At 38.9% G+C, this 17,503-nt stretch overlaps 2 protein-coding genes across 2 annotated transcripts in view; one reads left to right on the plus strand and one right to left on the minus strand.

Annotated features, from left to right (window-relative positions):
* Nucleotides 1-1,012: 1,012 nt before the first annotated feature.
* c1d (C1D nuclear receptor corepressor) lies at nt 1,013-3,522 on the minus strand. Its single transcript, XM_034209979.1, has 5 exons — nt 3,390-3,522; nt 2,997-3,129; nt 2,265-2,331; nt 1,935-1,990; nt 1,013-1,840 (listed from the first exon to the last, which is right to left on the minus strand). The coding sequence occupies exons 2-5, from the start codon at nt 3,123-3,125 to the stop codon at nt 1,628-1,630; spliced, it is 465 nt and encodes a 154-aa protein (XP_034065870.1). The 5' UTR covers nt 3,126-3,129; nt 3,390-3,522; the 3' UTR covers nt 1,013-1,627.
* Nucleotides 3,125-17,503, plus strand: part of LOC117542357 — a 22,534-nt gene continuing 8,155 nt past the window's right edge. The window contains exons 1-12 of the mRNA XM_034209977.1: nt 3,125-4,122; nt 4,623-4,830; nt 5,148-5,314; nt 5,719-5,849; nt 6,239-6,405; nt 7,854-7,939; nt 8,246-8,326; nt 11,069-11,183; nt 14,732-14,907; nt 15,722-15,943; nt 16,811-17,013; nt 17,421-17,503. The exon at nt 17,421-17,503 is cut by the window's right edge and continues 40 nt beyond it. Coding sequence (XP_034065868.1) covers nt 3,964-4,122; nt 4,623-4,830; nt 5,148-5,314; nt 5,719-5,849; nt 6,239-6,405; nt 7,854-7,939; nt 8,246-8,326; nt 11,069-11,183; nt 14,732-14,907; nt 15,722-15,943; nt 16,811-17,013; nt 17,421-17,503 — 1,798 coding nt within the window. The 5' untranslated portion in view covers nt 3,125-3,963. The remainder of the gene's footprint in view (nt 4,123-4,622; nt 4,831-5,147; nt 5,315-5,718; nt 5,850-6,238; nt 6,406-7,853; nt 7,940-8,245; nt 8,327-11,068; nt 11,184-14,731; nt 14,908-15,721; nt 15,944-16,810; nt 17,014-17,420) is intronic.

A 17,503-nucleotide genomic window follows, 5' to 3' on the forward strand; every position in this document is an offset into this window, starting at 1 on the left:
GTGCACTCTAATCAATATTAATCAAATTATTGTTCGTTTATAAATTGTAAGAATGGCGTTTATCTTTTTTGACAATGAGTTCTTATTTTATTTTATTTATTGGGGTCTACAACAGATGATACAAATGTTTGTGTCAGTAAATGTGTACTAACAGAGGCGGGGGTGTGTGGAAATAACGGGGACAGAGCTGCTGTCAGACGATCAGCTGTGCAGCGTCATCACAAACGGACGTCGCTTCACGTGACGCTCCGGAGGAAAGGACGTCCCATTGCTCTTAAAACTCATTTCCCTGCTTCTCGTGGTTTCCTTGCGTCCCTCCATGCTTCCCTGGTGGGAGGGACTAAACGCAGGGAAACGACGCAAGTGAGGGAAGCAAGGATTTCATTTAATCGACCTGAGAAGCAGCCACTCACTACGGGTTATGAGTTTAGACTCCATGGGGAAGATTAAAACAGAAGAATAAATTGTACTTATATATATATATTGCAACCTTCAAGCCAGAGTGCAACCAATAATCTTTACTGGCAAAATCACAACACCATATATTGGCAAGAAATCTACAGTGCAATCAGAGAGATACAGTCCGTCCACGTTTTTGAGCAAGTCCACGAATCCAGTCTTTGTCAAGTCTGTCACCACCTTCGCGCAGTTGCTGGCTTAGAGTATGCAGGTACTAAAATCACATCCAAGTTGTTAATTTTTTGTTAATGAGTGATGATGAAGCTCAAACTGTACACTTGGTGTTAACTGCACTACACATTGTATTTCCATTTTGATAAGCACATCTATTCTGTATGTATGTCCCAGTAAGAGATAAGAGCGCGTCAGTAAGCCAGCATGCACAATACCAGGGTCCTGGAACCTAAGCAGCTAAATGGAATTGAGCCATTTTTTATATCAGTGGATTTTCTGTTACATGCCAACATCTCAAACAGCTTGCATTAGACTGTTTTAAATGATAGTTATTTTCACCCTTTTTTTCATGAGGAATAAATAGAATAATAGACAAAAGGGGATTTAACAAACATCTTTTGGTGAGTGATGTCATTTTATGCAGTAAGATAGTATTACATTACCAACAACGTTGTATGAATACATGTTTTACACATGGCACTGGTAAAAAAAACATCTCTTAAAAAACAAATGATGATTCATAGAATCACTTTAAAAAAGAAAGAGAACATCTAAAAGTCTTATTCCTCTAAAAGAAGGAATGGAAAAATCTTAAATGACATATTTCAAAACATGGTACACACACGTTTTAAAATATGTCAGTATTTAGTTTTACTCACTTTCTAAAAGGAAATTGCATGTTTTCATGGTTTTGGAATCCTGAATAAGATTTAGGCAATAACTGAATGATGAAATTGCATTAGAAAAATAGTATAGCCTTGAATCTATTGAATCTACGCAGAAATATGTTCAGCAAAATCTGAAAGGTGATTCACGGATGGCAGAAAGTCTTGGGTTTTTGATACATCCAGTATAATTAGCTGACTGGTGAAATCTGACCGGTCTTGTACCGAGTAACACAACCATAGAAGATGCTTCGTTTCTTTGCGAAACAGAAATGTTTGTGTCCTAAAGTGGTTCAAAGTGCATTGAGACCACACTGTGAAGCTCCTTCTTAACTTCTGCTCTGCTTCGGACGCTTAAACTGCGGGGTGTCAGGTTTTGCATCTGCTGCTTTCTTGGATGCTGATTTTTTTCTAGAGTCTTTTTCGTCTGGCTGGTAGAGGGCACTCCTGACGAAGCGTGCCGCAGCCCCCTTATCCAGACGGGCAGCTTTCTTCCTGTCTGTGATCTCTTTCACTTTGTTCATGTATGTCCTTATTCGCTCCTGGAGAACAGAGTTGTTACAGAGGAGTTAGACAATGCAAACAAATACAGAAATTATTAAAATGTCAAAGACAGAACAGAGAATTCATACATACCAACTCCTGTTTGATTCCATGCTCTCTTGGATTAATTCCTTGTGTAACCAAGTACACTGTAAACAACAAGGCCCAATTATGTTAATAGAGAATACAGACACAAATACGAGCAAATACAAATTCAACGCTCAATTATATAATACATTTATGAATAAATCAGCATGTATGGTTATCTCAGAAAAACAGAAAATAATATGCTTATTATAGTATAATATGTGCAGTCAATAAAAAACAGGCAATCTTTCCCATTGTTGTGTTATTAATACATAAATAACTATGTGATTGATCATTTACATAGATTAAATAACAGCAAGCAGAAAAAAAACGTACTCCAGAATAATGAATTAAGGGTGTAGGCAGACATCAGATCCAGCTTGGCTTGGTCCAAAGGGTCCAGCTGTCAATAAAACAAATGTAGTTTTGTCAGTCATTGTGTCAAATTCCTTCTGTCGCAAAAATGTCATTAGCACAGTAACTTACAAGCAAAACAAAACAATAATGTTCCCTATATTTATCCAAATCACAGACTGCTGGATACACCCAAGCATCATATTTTAGGAGCTTAATGTATGTTTGGCATGTAAATCAAAGTACTGCACAAGTGCAAAAGTCAAGAAACAAATTATACAAATTACAATAATAATGTAACTTATACATTCTCTCTCTATAAGAAACGATAACATGTATGTACAGTATAGCTGTAATAGATAGAATATAACTGTATTTTGGAATAAGAGAGCTGTACAGTTCTGCGGATGCAGTGATTCATTAAAACAACCACATATGTTTAGTTATATGTTATATTTTCAATATATCTTGTCATATAGGCTTTTCTCACATTTGACATGTTCACATGTTATAGAAGAGAACACGTGTAGCTAATAACATACATTATATGTGTTTCTTATTGGTGTGGTAACGTTGCCACTTCATCATCATTTTAAAATAATAATAATAATAATATATTTTATTTCTATAGCGCTGTTCATGAACCCAAAGACGCTGTGTATGCTTGCTTCATTCCTTAAAGTGTTGTGAAAAGTATTAACAGCCTAACTTTACCTTATGCATAACGTCGTTCCTGGGCAACTTGTCCAACATGGTTTTGATAGCAGTCACGGAGGAGTCAAATCCTGTGAGCTGATCGTCTATCTCGTGAGGGTAGTCGTCCGTTTGGCCGTCCGCTGCCATGTTCCTGTAAAAATAAGTATGATCCGACAATATTATGAAGTCCTGTTGTACAAAAAAGATCCCATTCAAATCTGTAGTGTTAGCTTTGTAGCTAGTAGATAGCTAACACATGCTGCTAAAAGGATCAGAGGCACACGTTTCAAAGAGCAGACATTGAGTGGCAACTGTGTATTATGTGTTAAACAACACTTGAAACTGGTTAAATGTCTAAACAAGTCCACTGGAAACAGAAGTTAACGGTAAAGTAAGCTATTTCTATAATACCTTTTTTAGCACACACCACGCTTTGGCAGACCAGAAATGACGTCAGTAAACAACACAGCCAGTCTTCTTTTTCTTCTGTACTGCCGTCTGCCGTTTGGAGGAGGACATTATCCACTTATGACATTTTTACCTTAAACTGGTTATATGTAGTATTTTATAGATTGGTTACTGCTGTATCTGAGAAAAATCATATATTGTGCATCGACCACCGTTGTATACCAGTTTATCCTCTAAGTTAGCTGTTAACTAATGCTCATTTTTGACACATTTAAACATACTTTTTACACCAACGTTAACGCCTTAACAAATCAACATGTTGTGAGTTTTGTATAACTGTTTCTTCATCGGAGATATTACGTATAACATATTTAGCTTAGCTTTAGCTTAGTCTGAAGGCAGCAAAGTTGTTCACGTTACTATGGAAACTTGGCGTCAGTGTGGTAAATGAATCCTGGTGTCATGGGATGTCAGTTTTAAGTGCGTTTAGGACTTGGACCGTATCACTGATGTTGTAGGTATACCTGAACACAAGTAAACCAGGTGTACAATTAAATGAAAAAAAGAGTCTTGAGACATGGACAACTGTGATTTGGAGAAGTTATCTGTGTCTGTTGGGAAGCTCCTTCCTGCTTTCACACCACAAGTCACAGACTACAGAGTGACGGTGGAGAGCAATGTGAACAAAGTGAGTCTGAAGCTGATCACCAGTGACTGTGGAGCTTCATACAATATTGTGAGTACTGTCCTGTCAATATGTTTTTATACTTATAATATTGTATGATTGAACATACAATATAGTACCAATACATTATTACTGTAAAAATACTTAATTAGAAGTAAAGAACCTGCATTAAAAAAGTAAAAGTACAGGTGTTATCTGCTAAATGTAGCCTATTTAAAGTATAAAAAGTAATACCTGTGCAGAAAAATTGCCATTATGTGTGTATATAATTATATTTATGTGACATTTCTAGATGATATTGTTGCATCAAGTAGCATTTTATTTTTATGATAAAGTTCTAATTGACTTATCAGCTGCCTCTAATTTGACTCTTTTGTCACTTAAATAGTTAGTCCACTAGTTTAATTTATAAGAAGGGTTAGGGTTAGTTATTTCATTATTTCTCTTTTAAATAGACGTATAGTAGCATAATCACCTCAATATGTTATACTTAAGTTTAGTACTTGAGTAAAAGTAACTTCCCACCTCTGAATATAACCCATTTTGTACAGCTTTGTGGAGATGGTTCCAGCACCATTAACCTGAATGATGGGTTAACCAGAGTGGACATCGAGGTGATAGCAGAGGATGGCACCGTTAAGAAATACTGTGTGGAAATCACCAAGCTGTCTGCAAAGGTCGCAGCACTCAGTGATCTGGCTTTGGATGGAGATATTCCACGTAATCCTGCATTCTGTACCAAAATCTATGAATACAACAGTGAGTACAGCCTTCTTGTGAAACTATGAAAAAGCCAGTTAAAGCACCAGAATGTTGGGACATTATTACATATTTTTTATTAAGGAATACATATTATTTGCAACAAAAACATATCTGGAAAAAGTCAAACATGTACAGTAATAGCATGTATATGAATAATGATACAAAAATAACGAAATATAGAATTTGAGGTGTATATACATTATATTGTCCTTGTTATAAGTATCTGGTGGTAACATGTCCATATAAGATACCTTTGTATCTTGTTGGTATTTTTTGTCTCTTTCGTCATCAACTTTAAACTCTTTTTCCTGCAGGTGTTGTTCCATTTCATTGTAACGCGGTGACCCTGCTTCCCAAGGTGCCGGACAGAAACATAAAAGTTGCAGTGAATCAGGGAGAGAGCTCACAGCCAGTCCCTCTGAATTATGGCGACTCTGTGGTGGAGATCTCAGTCCGTTCAGCAGATGGCAGCAATTCACAGGTATGAGACATAAGAGAGGGGGGCTGTGTGTTTCAGCACACTGACATGTTGACATTATATTTAAAAAATGACGATCATCTTCATGGGTTCACCACCTCATCCTCACCTACAGTACAAACTGGTAACCTGTAGATTTTGGAGCTCCACCCACACTGTTAGGTGCTCCATGTTCCTATATCACAGAATGTGAGAAGGCATTCAAGAGGATAGTTTTCTGGGGTCATTTTAGGTTACATAATGATTACAACATTTTTAAGATTCAAGGCTTTATTGTCATGTGCACATTAGCTACGATGTAGATATGGCAATGAAAAACTTAAGTCACAGGCTCCTCCAACAGTGCAACATGAATATACATAAAACAGATACAAATAGTGCTGTTTCCCTGTGTTGTTGCCCCTTAGGTGTACACACTGCTGGTGACTCGAGAGCTGATTCCCATGGCTGTGACCTTCACTGATGGGAAGCAGCAGCTGGACTACGAATGTCCAGTATCTCTGACTGCCTTTTATAGACCCATATTTATCAAGCACAGGTAACACCTGAATAGAAAGACACTTAATAAGAGAAAATATTAGCAGTTCTAACTGCACTTACCCCCTTCATCATATTGCTAAACCAAGTGTTTTAGAGTCAATGAAATGGTCAAATCATAATTATAAAAAGAAATCAAGTAAAATAAATTGAACCAGTATATATCTATCTCAGTTTGCCAATTGGAACACACATTTGTAATTCCCTAATTTGAAACTTGTAATTGTTTAACTTTGAATAATCATAGCCATTGTGCTTGATCATTTTCGTATTTTTTATCATTTGAAATATAAACAGAAATAGCTATATTTATATGCACATACTACACATTGCACATTCTGTATTGGTTAAAGAAATGCAGCCAATGTTGGTTCTCCTGTTGATTTGCAGTGACCCAAAGCACATCTTCTCAAGGCCTTATATTGAGATGCTGGCACGCAGATCAAAAGTCGACCCACTTAGCGACGGTCCGCTGGGAGACGGCTGGAAGGTCGTTGAAATGGACCTCGACAGGAAGATGTCGGATGCTCTGGTCAAGTGCTTTTTTAATTACAGAGGTGAATATTGGAGTCTGAGATCCTTTAATAGCTTTTTCTAAAGCAGAGCTGCTGTGGAGGCAAAGCTATTACTCAGTGGGTTAAAGGTCAGTGGAGTGAAGCATCAAACCACCATTATTCAGGCAAAAAAAGAAAGTTGTATAGTAAAGAAGGAAGGTAACAGCTTGCCAACTTCCTACCTTGTATCATTAAGCAAATAATAAAAAATGGTAAGAAATTGACCTTCAATCAGAGTAACAGATTCTATGACTTCATTGAGATTTTAGAACAGTTTAATTATGTCTGTCTCCATAGCAGATTTACCTACAGATCTACTTCCGTAATGAGCCAGGCACGCTCTTGTCTTACCTTTTGACAGTCCTGATTACACTCCCTGAACTATCATGTAACATGCTGTTACTGTAGACAACTATTTAGTTACTGTAATGAGGCGGATACTATTACTTAACTAAGACCTTGTGATCTATCTGTTTCAGATCCAAGGCTGTGTTTGGTATCAGGCCTCATTTGAGCTTTCCCCTGCCTAGTTAGTCACATGAGTGATTGGTCTCTGGACAACTGACCTCTTTCTAATCGATTTATTTGAGGTTCTGGATCATTACACAGTGCAGAAAATGCCACCATGACAACATCTAATAGACTACAGTACTTAGACACATGTGTTATGACTCAATTTAAAAGACTAAAATGCTATCAGTAGCTCCTCTTATTCTGTAAAAAAAGAGTTCATTTAAAGATGTAATTCACTTCAGAAACACTTTTTGTTATATTCCATGGAATGCTCTTAACATCCCGATAGCAATGAATATATTAAATGCTTTGACAATAAATACATAAAGAAATGTCCTCTGTGGAAGCCGTGGCGCTGTAAAAAGCACGACCAATCATCGGAGCCGGCCCGGCTAAAGTAACTGGATGGCCTACCTGCCTGTCAGCCTTCCATCTGTGCACAAACTTATCTCGTGCCCTCATTGGTCATGTGCGCGTTCGTGTGTATTGGAGGAGGGGCTCTGTAAGGAAGTCTGAAGGAAGGGGCAGATTTTTTCCTGTTGTGTACTTTCAAATTCTAGCGCCTCGAGCTGGTTTCTCCATTCCTACCTACCCTACCTTTAAGTCGTCTAGTCTGTTACACTTTTCAGTAGTTTAGGTCAACGCTATCCATTCTAGTGTGTGATACACATGGCTGGGAGGGTTACTTTAAGAATGTATTCCATTACAATGACTAGTTACCCTATAAAGAATATATTTAGTTGTAAAAATGTGTTTTCTTAAATTGTAGTAAATGCAGACAGAATTGTATCGTTTAAAATGCTGATAACACATTTTTGTATGTAACGGTATAGGAGTAAAACAAATGTATCTCCTGAAAACGTAATGCCATAACTTATGATCTGTTACTCCCCAAGCCTGGTGACATATTGTGGCTCTGATGTGTTTTTCTAACAAAGGATGTGTCAGTGAGATGAAGCTGAGTGAGCTGGGGTCACACTCCCTGGACTGTCCACACAGGCCCACAGGGGAGCTGGATGCAAAGGTCAGAGTGAAAGATTAAACATCGCTCTGCAGAGCCAGAATCACTGCCATCGACCTCTGCTCATCCTTTATTTACCAGTCAGCGCTCACTTCACAATGACTAAGTGCTGGTTTGAGTTTCACAGTAAAAGTATCTCATGTGTTTGTGTGCAGTGCATGTGAGGATATGATACGAGGTGTGCCAGTGTTTTCACATTTCAGTATATTGTTATTGAACCTTGAATAGGAATGCCAAGCTCTATATATGAAATAGTTTGCTGGGTCAGTTTTTTATCTAAGATCTGGTTATCACATCTCTCATTTTCAGGATGTCACGGAGACTGATTGGTACAAGAAGCATTTTGCATCATCCAGTTGTTTGGAGATCGACACTAAACACACTTTGGAGGTAATACATGTATTTGACTATGCTTACCATCTAATTAGATTTCTAAAGGGTTATTTCCCTTAATGTTTATTCATTCTTGTTTGTTAAACCTTATATTTTACAAGTTTTGCCATTTTGAAGAGTAGAGATCAAATTGAGGGCCGTGTGCAGACTCAAAGTTCCTGTAATTATTTTTTGGTTCATGATTTGTGTTAGTGATTATGATACTGTTACATTGACACATCCACAGTTCTATTGGTAAATACAAGTTGATGAACTATGATTTCAGTTATGAATAATTTGTCTTTTTCAGTTATGAATAATTTGTCTTTAGTTCCTTTGTCTTTTTTAGACAAAGGAACTATGTCTAAACATAGTTCCTTTTATCAGGGGGTCCGTGGGGTCTTAAAAAGTATTAAAAGTTGACAAATCAATTTAGCGAAAATGAAGGCTATTAAAAAGTATTAAACGGCATTTTCAAGGTATTACATTTTGTAGCTTGTTTTCAATAAGTATATGAATTGTCCAAAGAGGTTGTATTCTACAGTCTGCCTGAATGTAATCATTGCGTAGGTGTGTAGTGTGATTCTGTGTAGTTTATTTATGGCATCCCGTTGGATTGGACGTCATCTGAACAGGACATCGCACGCTCACTGCTTGATAGCGCGCTGTTTAGAGTCGGCGAGGTCCTGATAATTTATTCCGGTAAATTACTCTGACCTACTAATTGACCTGACCGAAGTTATTGAGTCTATGTAAGTTTACTGCTTGGCTCAGATCCACCAACGTCAGCAAGATCTCACCTCTACTAACCCCCCCGAAGAACCAGGTTCAATTAACTGCTGTTTCAATTCAGACAACTCTTTTTTAATCTGTTTAAGGGATCCCGAAGGATTTTGATATCAGTAAATGGAGTGTGCGCCTACCTAAGTGTGTGTGGCAGGGTGCAGTCTTACCTTTGAAGCAGGAGAGGAGAGCACAGGTTGTCTTTTAAGTTATCCCAGTCCAAAAAGGTGGGATCAGTTTATTTGAAGAAAAATAGGTCCAAACTAATACAGGGTTTTTACCTTCTCTCTTTACAACATTATAATCATACTAAAAAAAATGGTGCTGTGATCATGTTCAAATATGAAACTTTAATTCACAGTCTTACATTTATTACCAAAATGTTTCATTTCAACTGCCCAATTCAGTTGTGACATTTTAAAATTCTCCCGATAGAATTTAGAGGTATTTCCTCATAAAAAGACCGGTGACAATAAAAAGCGCATTCAACTTTCCATTCACCAAATCAATTCACATCAGTTTCATACCTTTTTTCCGACACAGACGGCGGGTATAACATTCAAAAACACACACCTATCTCCCGCAGGTATTTCGGAGGAAGATCCTCACGGTGGCGGTTCCTAATCACAACCACACTCCTATCCGACACAGATGGCGGGTACTAACATCCACAAACACATACCTATCTCCCGCAGGTATTTCGGAGGAAGATCCTCACGGTGGCGGTTACTAATCGCAAACACATCTCCCATCAAATCATTCCACTCAGCATTCCAACCAAGAAATTCACTCAGCATTCAAAGAAATTCACTCAGCATTTCAACCAAATTCACTCAGCATTTCAACCAACACATTTCAGAGATATTTACCAAGTTTGAGAGAACCTTACCGAGAGCTATTAACCCAGCTCTGAAGGACAAAGCCTACCGGGAGAGAGTTTACCAGGGGAAACCCCCCCTCTCTCTCGCGCTCTCTCAAAAAACCAGCCCCTCTATGCTCAAAAAACCGGATCGAAACCCCAAAGCACCTCCTCCACACCCAATTTGTGGAAAACTGGGCATGGCCTCTAATGTACAGGGCTGGACATGACCCAACATGTTCCATAGCTTATGGCATAAGACACACCTTCCCATGTTTGTGTAAAAAGGACATGACCCCTGTAGGATTTGAAAAATATTATTCTCGTTTATGACATAACCACCTTTTTGAGGCCTCTAATGTGTTTCTCCTTAAGTAAGGAGCCCCCCTCCCTGTGCACTGCTGTCAGAGGAGAGGGAAAAAACGGCCTACTCTCTTATCAGAGACACCCATAACTCTTATAGGCCTTACACTCAACTTAACAAACCACTTGGTTTTGTTTATACTGTAACTATAGAAAAACCTAAAATATGAAGCATTTTCATTGTGGGTTATACAAGAATATAATTGATTATATTTGATTATAACTAACTTTCGTTTTAAGTATTAAACATACTATGAAAACTCTCAACACCCTCTTTTCAAAACGCAAAGTTATCAAATAGCAACAGATAAAATTGTAAGCATACATACATATTCAAAAACCATCAAGAAGCATTCTCATTATGGGTTTATACAAGAATATGATTGATCATATATGATTTATAATTAACTTTCGTTTTAAGTATTCACTTCATATGGAGATCTCAACAGCGCGAAGGTCCGTTTACGCCGGTTGTTAAACAACATCGTTATGGGGAAATGCAAGTCTGCGTCCAAATAGTTAGAAGATAAGGAGGAAGGACAATCAATACTGTATATAGTCAATGTGAGGTAAAGTGTGTCGCCAATGTAACCGGTTAAAACTCAAAGTGGCGATGAGGTCTTAAAATGTATGGAAAGGGTCTTAAAAAAGGTCTTAAAAGGTATTACATTTGACTTCAGGATTCCTGCATATACCCTGGTATAACTCACAAATAAATGATAGATGAACAGATGATTGTATTCTGTGTACTGCAGGTGCGTAACTGGGAGAAAAGACTACAAATTACAGAAGGAGAAGACAGTGTGGAGGAACTGTGCGCCTCGGCCCAGGATCACCTGAAACTCTACCGCCAACGCCTGCCTAAACCCGGTATGAAGCACTTTCCAAACCAAGAGTTAAGGATCAGAAATGAAAGGGAAGACAAGTGATCTACCAAAGTCTGTTTAAGCAACGAGTATCAATTACAGTGAGGGCTTAAGTCGCCCAAGCAACGGCCAGTTTGCCCTCTTTGGCAAATAAGCAGTTGCTACAACAAAAAGTACAGGTGACCCATATACCAAATGAATTTACCCTACCATCCAAACCTGTAATACTATTTAAAATAGAAAAAGCAATGCCAATGTTATTTGTTAAACACTTGACAGAGTATTTTCTTTTTCTGTTTGTTGGATTAACAGCCCTTTGAAATGCTTGATTGAAGCCTAAAATAATCCTCCACCTAAAGTCTGATACATATCCAGTAGGGGTGTAACGGTACACGTACCCGTACCGAAATTATTCGGTACGGGCCCTTCGGTTCGGTACAGGTGTGTACCGAAGTGTACCGAACGAATATAACGTTAAACGTAAAAAATTGAGAACGTGAATAACTTTTTGGAAGTAATCTCAGGTGCTGCGTCGCAGCATTCAGAGTAATTTGCTCACATTGGGTTCAACGCGTCATAGAGCGAGCAGGTCATTTCATTGGATGAGAGGCATACTATGAGAGCGGGTCAGAGGGATGCGTTCAAATGTAGTCTGTAATTTGAGGAACTGTCGAAAATTAATGACGAACGCAGATAAAGTTGAGCTAGAAAATCCTCCAGCATCATTGAAATCTCCGGTTTGGGAACATTTTGGTTTTGCAGTTACGAACAAGGATGACGGACAAAGACAGGTGGACCGAACCAAAGCTGTTTGTCGGCATTGTTCAACTAAAATTGGTTACGCGGCTGGCAATACATCAAACTTGCACACTCTTGAAAAGGCATCACTCGAACGTGAATATCACCGGTACCAAAAGAAAAAAGACTGAAGTGCAAACCCAACTCCCGCTAGCATGTAAGCCTCCACCACTCGCAGAAAGTTCAGACCGAGCCAAAGCTATTACAAACGCCAAATATCCTTATGTTGCCATGTTAGCAAAGCGCTACCTGGCTGTATCTGCTACCTCTGTCCCTAGAGAGGGTGTTCTCCACAGCAGGAGACATTGTTAGTGCCAGCAGATCTGCCCTTTCAGCAGCAATGTGGACAAGTTCATTTTTCTTTAAACAACATGAAAATACAATGACAAGCGAGTCCTAATGTCAAACTGGCTGCTTAGGTGCTAGTTCAGTACAGTTCAAATACAGATTATTTCAGTTCATCGAAATGCTGCACCTTAATGTTTATTTTATTATATTTTGTATTTATTTGAGTGAATACATTATTCACAGTTTAATAATAATAAATATATATATATATGTTTTGTTTTGTGAAAAAAAATTCTGCTGTACCGAAAACGTACCGAACCGAACCGTGACCAAAAAACCGAGGTACATACCGAACCGAAATGTTTGTGAACCGTTACACCCCTAATATCCAGATACAAATAGTTATATGCCTCTACATTTGTATACAACTTATCTGTATATCTTACTCCATACTACCATATCTGCACTAAAACCCACTCTTGATGGACTTTTAACTTATCGTTTTTTTCTAAATTACAAACCCTCTAGCAGAGAGTTTCTGTTATATCATTTTCCTTGCCACTCATTGGCTCAGCTCAGCGTCAGCCATTAAAAAAACATTGAAATGAGTTAGCAGTTGAAGCTTCCTCGTCTTTCTAGCGTGCCAGTTACTCATGTTACTGCTCGTCTTTTCTCAGCTACTTGTACCGCGCTAATTGTTTGATGACTCTGAGAAGAGACATTCGAGACAGATCCCAGAGGACTGAACGAAAGTCATCGGACCCGAACAGAGACATAACACCAGAGGGAGAGAGAGAGTTGGGATGTTAAAGGGAGCAATAGAAACAGCTCATCTTCACCTCTTAACAAATATTAAAGTGTTTTCTGTTGTACGAGATCAGGCTCATTCTGACCTCAAAACGCAAAGATCATGTTGTATCAATTATGTAGAATTGTATCAAGGCTGAGGGACCCTTCAATCATTTACTTTTAATACTAAGAGACTATATAATATCATATTTAACATTTCAACATTAGCTGCATGCTATCCTATATGAGCATGGCCCACAGAACATTTACTTTAGTGGACTTTTTTAAAATCTGATTATATATATTGGTTAATATTGTATTATTTGCATCAGCGGCTTTTTCGGATATATTTTGTAATATTCTCTGGTAATGTAAAAACGGTGACATCAGTGCAGTGTGACAGATAAGAGATCATGCCAAGGGAAGCTGCACTCTCTGAATATTTCATGCAAAGGACGCATGCAATCATTCTTAGGGGAAATAGAGAAGGCGGCCAAACGGGAGATCCTTTTATTACTCACTATCCGGTGTACTGTGAAGTGTTTGTGTTCCAACATTAGTGGAAGAGTTTCATTTCAGAATGAGACTTTAAGACTTATCTTCCACAACATCAGTCATTTGGCATCTTTGTCAATTGAGTTAGTCATCTTTTTCTTTATTATTTTTTTATTAAATCTTTGTGTCTTAAAGGTAGGGTAGGTACGAATGGAGAAACCAGCTCGAGTGCGCTAGAATTTGAATTTGAATTTGAAGTACGCAGCCGAAAAAAATCTGCCCCTTCCTTCAGACTTCCTTACAGAGTCCCTCCTCCAACACACACGAACGCGCACATGACCAATGAGGGCACGAGATAAGTTTGTGCACAGATGGAAGGCTGACAGGCAGGTAGGCCATCCAGTTACTTTAGTCGGGCCGGCTCAGATGATTGGTCGTGCTTTTTACAGCGCCACGGCTTCCAGAGATGACATTTTGTTATGTATTTATTGTCAAAGCATTTCATGTATTCATTGCTATCGGGATGTTAAGAGCATTCCATGGAATATAACAAAAAGTGTTTCTGAAGTGAATTACCTACCCCTCCTTTAAGTATTTAATTCTACATCGGACACAAAATACATATTAATTTGCCACCAGCTTTTTTCAGGTTCCATCACACCTCAGTCTCCAGACAGGTGTTATGAACAAATGAAGAGGAGAAGCTTTCCAGTTACTCTTATCCTTTTGTAGCAGCACACAGTAGCACAGTATCAAGATTTGAAACAGTTATACTGTAAAATGAATACATTTAGAAAGCACTCAATGAGTAGTTTGTTACCAGCTTCTTAGTCTTTGTGTTTTGGAGCAAACCTCCCCTTACGCTCTCCACAGTGTTTCACAGTGGTTTCACAATCACCATTAATACGTGTTGTAAAAGTTATACAAAACATTATGGCTCTTAATTTGTACATATACATTTAATTAAGTACAGGATACAGGATAACTATAAAAGGGTTTTAATCATCAAAAGTATACTGAAACCTTTACTGTAATACACAGCAGGTAATACTGTTACTGTGAAATGATATTTTTCAGGTCCGTATTAATGCAAATGATCTCACAAATAGATGCAAATACTCCCTGGGCCCTTTTGTCTGATGTGTGCATATACTACAGTGTTTGTTCCTGACATTTCCCCAGGGGATGTGTTGCAGTATGAGGAGGGACAGTCTCCTCTGTACAGCCTGGAGCAGGCGGCTGTCCTCCATGCATCAGCCATCAGACTCAGCTCCAGAGAGGCCCGACTCCACTTCCTGCTGGGCCTCTCTCTGGAGGAGCAGCACTACGCCACCGAGATGTACGGCCTCCGCAGGAAGGTAGTTCCAGGCAACAATAAGTGATGAAATGTGAGCTTTTAATAACTAGATGTACCAACACAAGAGGACATTTTGTAAATTACAGTTCTCCCTTAGCACTGACACTGTTACACACATTCACACAGGGCATTTGCTCAAGAACAAGTTTCCCCTAAAGGTGGCCTTCAAGCACCCTGACAGAAATATTTTTTATGTACTAAGCTCAAGGGCATTCCCACATTTTTTCACTCTTTGTATACCACCATGAAATGTCCATTAAATTATAAATGTTGATCTTAAAGGTAGGGTAGGTAAGAATGGAGATACCAGCTCGAGTGCGCTAGAATTTGAAAGTACGCAGCCGCAAAAAATCTGCCCCTTCCTTCAGACTTCCTTACAGAGCCCCTCCTCCAACACACACGAACGCGCACATGACCAATGAGGGCACGAGATAAGTTTGTGCACAGGTGGAAGGCTGACAGGCAGGTAGGCCATCCAGTTACTTTATCCGGGCCGGCTCAGATGATTGGTCGTGCTTTTTCCAGCGCCACGGCTTCCACAGATGACTTTTTTGTATGTATTTGTTGTCAATTGAATATATTCATTGCTATCGGGATGTTAAGAACATTCCATGGAATATAACAAAAAGTGTTTCTGAAGTGAATTACCTACCCCACCTTTAAGGAATTTATAAAGTATGAACAAGTTTTAAAGAAATACCTGAGTGGTTTATTTTGAAAGTTTATAACAATCATATTATAGGTGAAAATGCTTCTCCTATTTGAGAACATCCAAAACCAGCCCACCTCTCACCGTTGAATCCATTCTTCCCCAGGCTGACAGAGGCAGAGATGAACTGAGCGATGCCAAGTCGACGGCCCGTCAGGACGACATCCTGGCGGTGTGTAAGCTCCATGGATTCCTCGGCAGGCCCACGGTGGAGAACCAGCTGCAGGCCCTGGATAAAGAGTATCAGCAGCTCAGAGACCAGGGCCAGTCTGGCAGAGCAGACTACGTTCAGACGCTCTATATCTGGCTCTCTAAGAAATCTGGCAAGGTAACTGTGTCATAAGCAGTTTACTTCACTTGCTGTATGACTTACAACATGACTGACTTGTAGCAGCCATCTTAACCTTTTTATTATTTGCTTATCCTGTTCCGGGTCTAAGGTAGAATCACAGTCGCTGTTTACAGAGTAATGCAGTAATAATAATCTACTTCTCTGACATCATGGTATACAGCCAATACTAATTAGTCACTTTCAGAATCAGAATACCTTTATTAGTCCCACAGAGGGGACATTTACATTGTTACAGCAGGAAAGAGCCAAAGACAGCTTAATGTTACGTAAGAAGCATGCGTATAAAAGTATTAAAGATAACAAATTATAATAAAAAAGTTACACAATTTACAAAATACAAATTTGTATCATCTTACTTTATTTCTTTTAAAGCATATAATGGGATTTCCTTTTGGTAGATTAAGGAAAGCCTCCTCTTTTATTATTACAGAAGCAATAAGGAATTGATACTAGCGTCATGCATTTGTATGTATGTTTGAAGTGATACTGAAATAACACATCTATAAATCTGGTTAGTAAAGGCACCCAGATGAAGTTGATCTATATATTCTTTGCCGAATGATTTAAAGGGCTGTAAGAAAATATGTATGTTAAAGAAAATGTATAAAGAAAGCGTAATTAGACAGTATGAAGTTGACTTTTGATTGTGTTCTGGTTTTATGTTTCAGTATTTGTAAGCAACTGTGACTGAAAGAATATTTTTTTTTAAGAAGGGGAAGGTAACATAAGATGTTCTTCTCCCTGCTATAAAAAAACAACAACCAGTATAAGTGTACATGCTTTGTTTTAAAATAACTGGAATAAACAAATAAATAAATAATTCTCTCTCCCCTCTTGTTGCAGGACAGCAGTGCAGCGGTGCGGGATGAAGGGAGTGGTCTGCACCGCGCCCTGATGAAGTACCTGGACGCCTGGTCTCTGAATCCTGACAGCTGGGAGTTCAGCCTCCACACAGGGAGGCTGCTGCTGCTGCAGGGGAGGGGGGGCGAGGCCCTGCAGCACCTCCAGAGCGGCCTGGCCCTGCGCCCGCTGCACCCTGCTCTCAGGTCAGGTCATACAGGAAGCACAACATCGTATTTACCTGACATATTTATTCAAAGCTACTTACATAAACTTCAATACCGTTGACGGTGATAAGAGTAACGAAGAATAAGGGATCATCATTCATGTATTTCAACTCCTAAAAGCAACCCTTTGATCAAACAGGAGCTTGGGTATGGACTTGTTGCTTTAGCTGGAATTAAGTATAAAGAGGTGAATGCATGCAGATCCTTTCCTCTCACTGTTACACAAGAGCAGCTTTGACTAACCTGTCAACCTGCTTTACTAATGATCATACAGTTGAAGTAGTCACACGTGTGAGACGAGGCCCAACAGTTCAACAGGGTCCTGCCTAATGTTCAACAGTTAGTTTTATTTTCAACATTTGTTTTGTGTTGCCTTCTTTTCTCAGATTCTTCACCGGGCTGGCTCTGCTGCACCAGGAGCAGAAAGCCTCTGAGGACACAGAGAAGGAGGCTGCTCTGCTCTTACACC

Source organism: Gymnodraco acuticeps, unplaced genomic scaffold (genome assembly GCF_902827175.1).
Source record: "Gymnodraco acuticeps unplaced genomic scaffold, fGymAcu1.1, whole genome shotgun sequence".
Lineage (NCBI taxonomy): Eukaryota > Metazoa > Chordata > Actinopteri > Perciformes > Bathydraconidae > Gymnodraco > Gymnodraco acuticeps.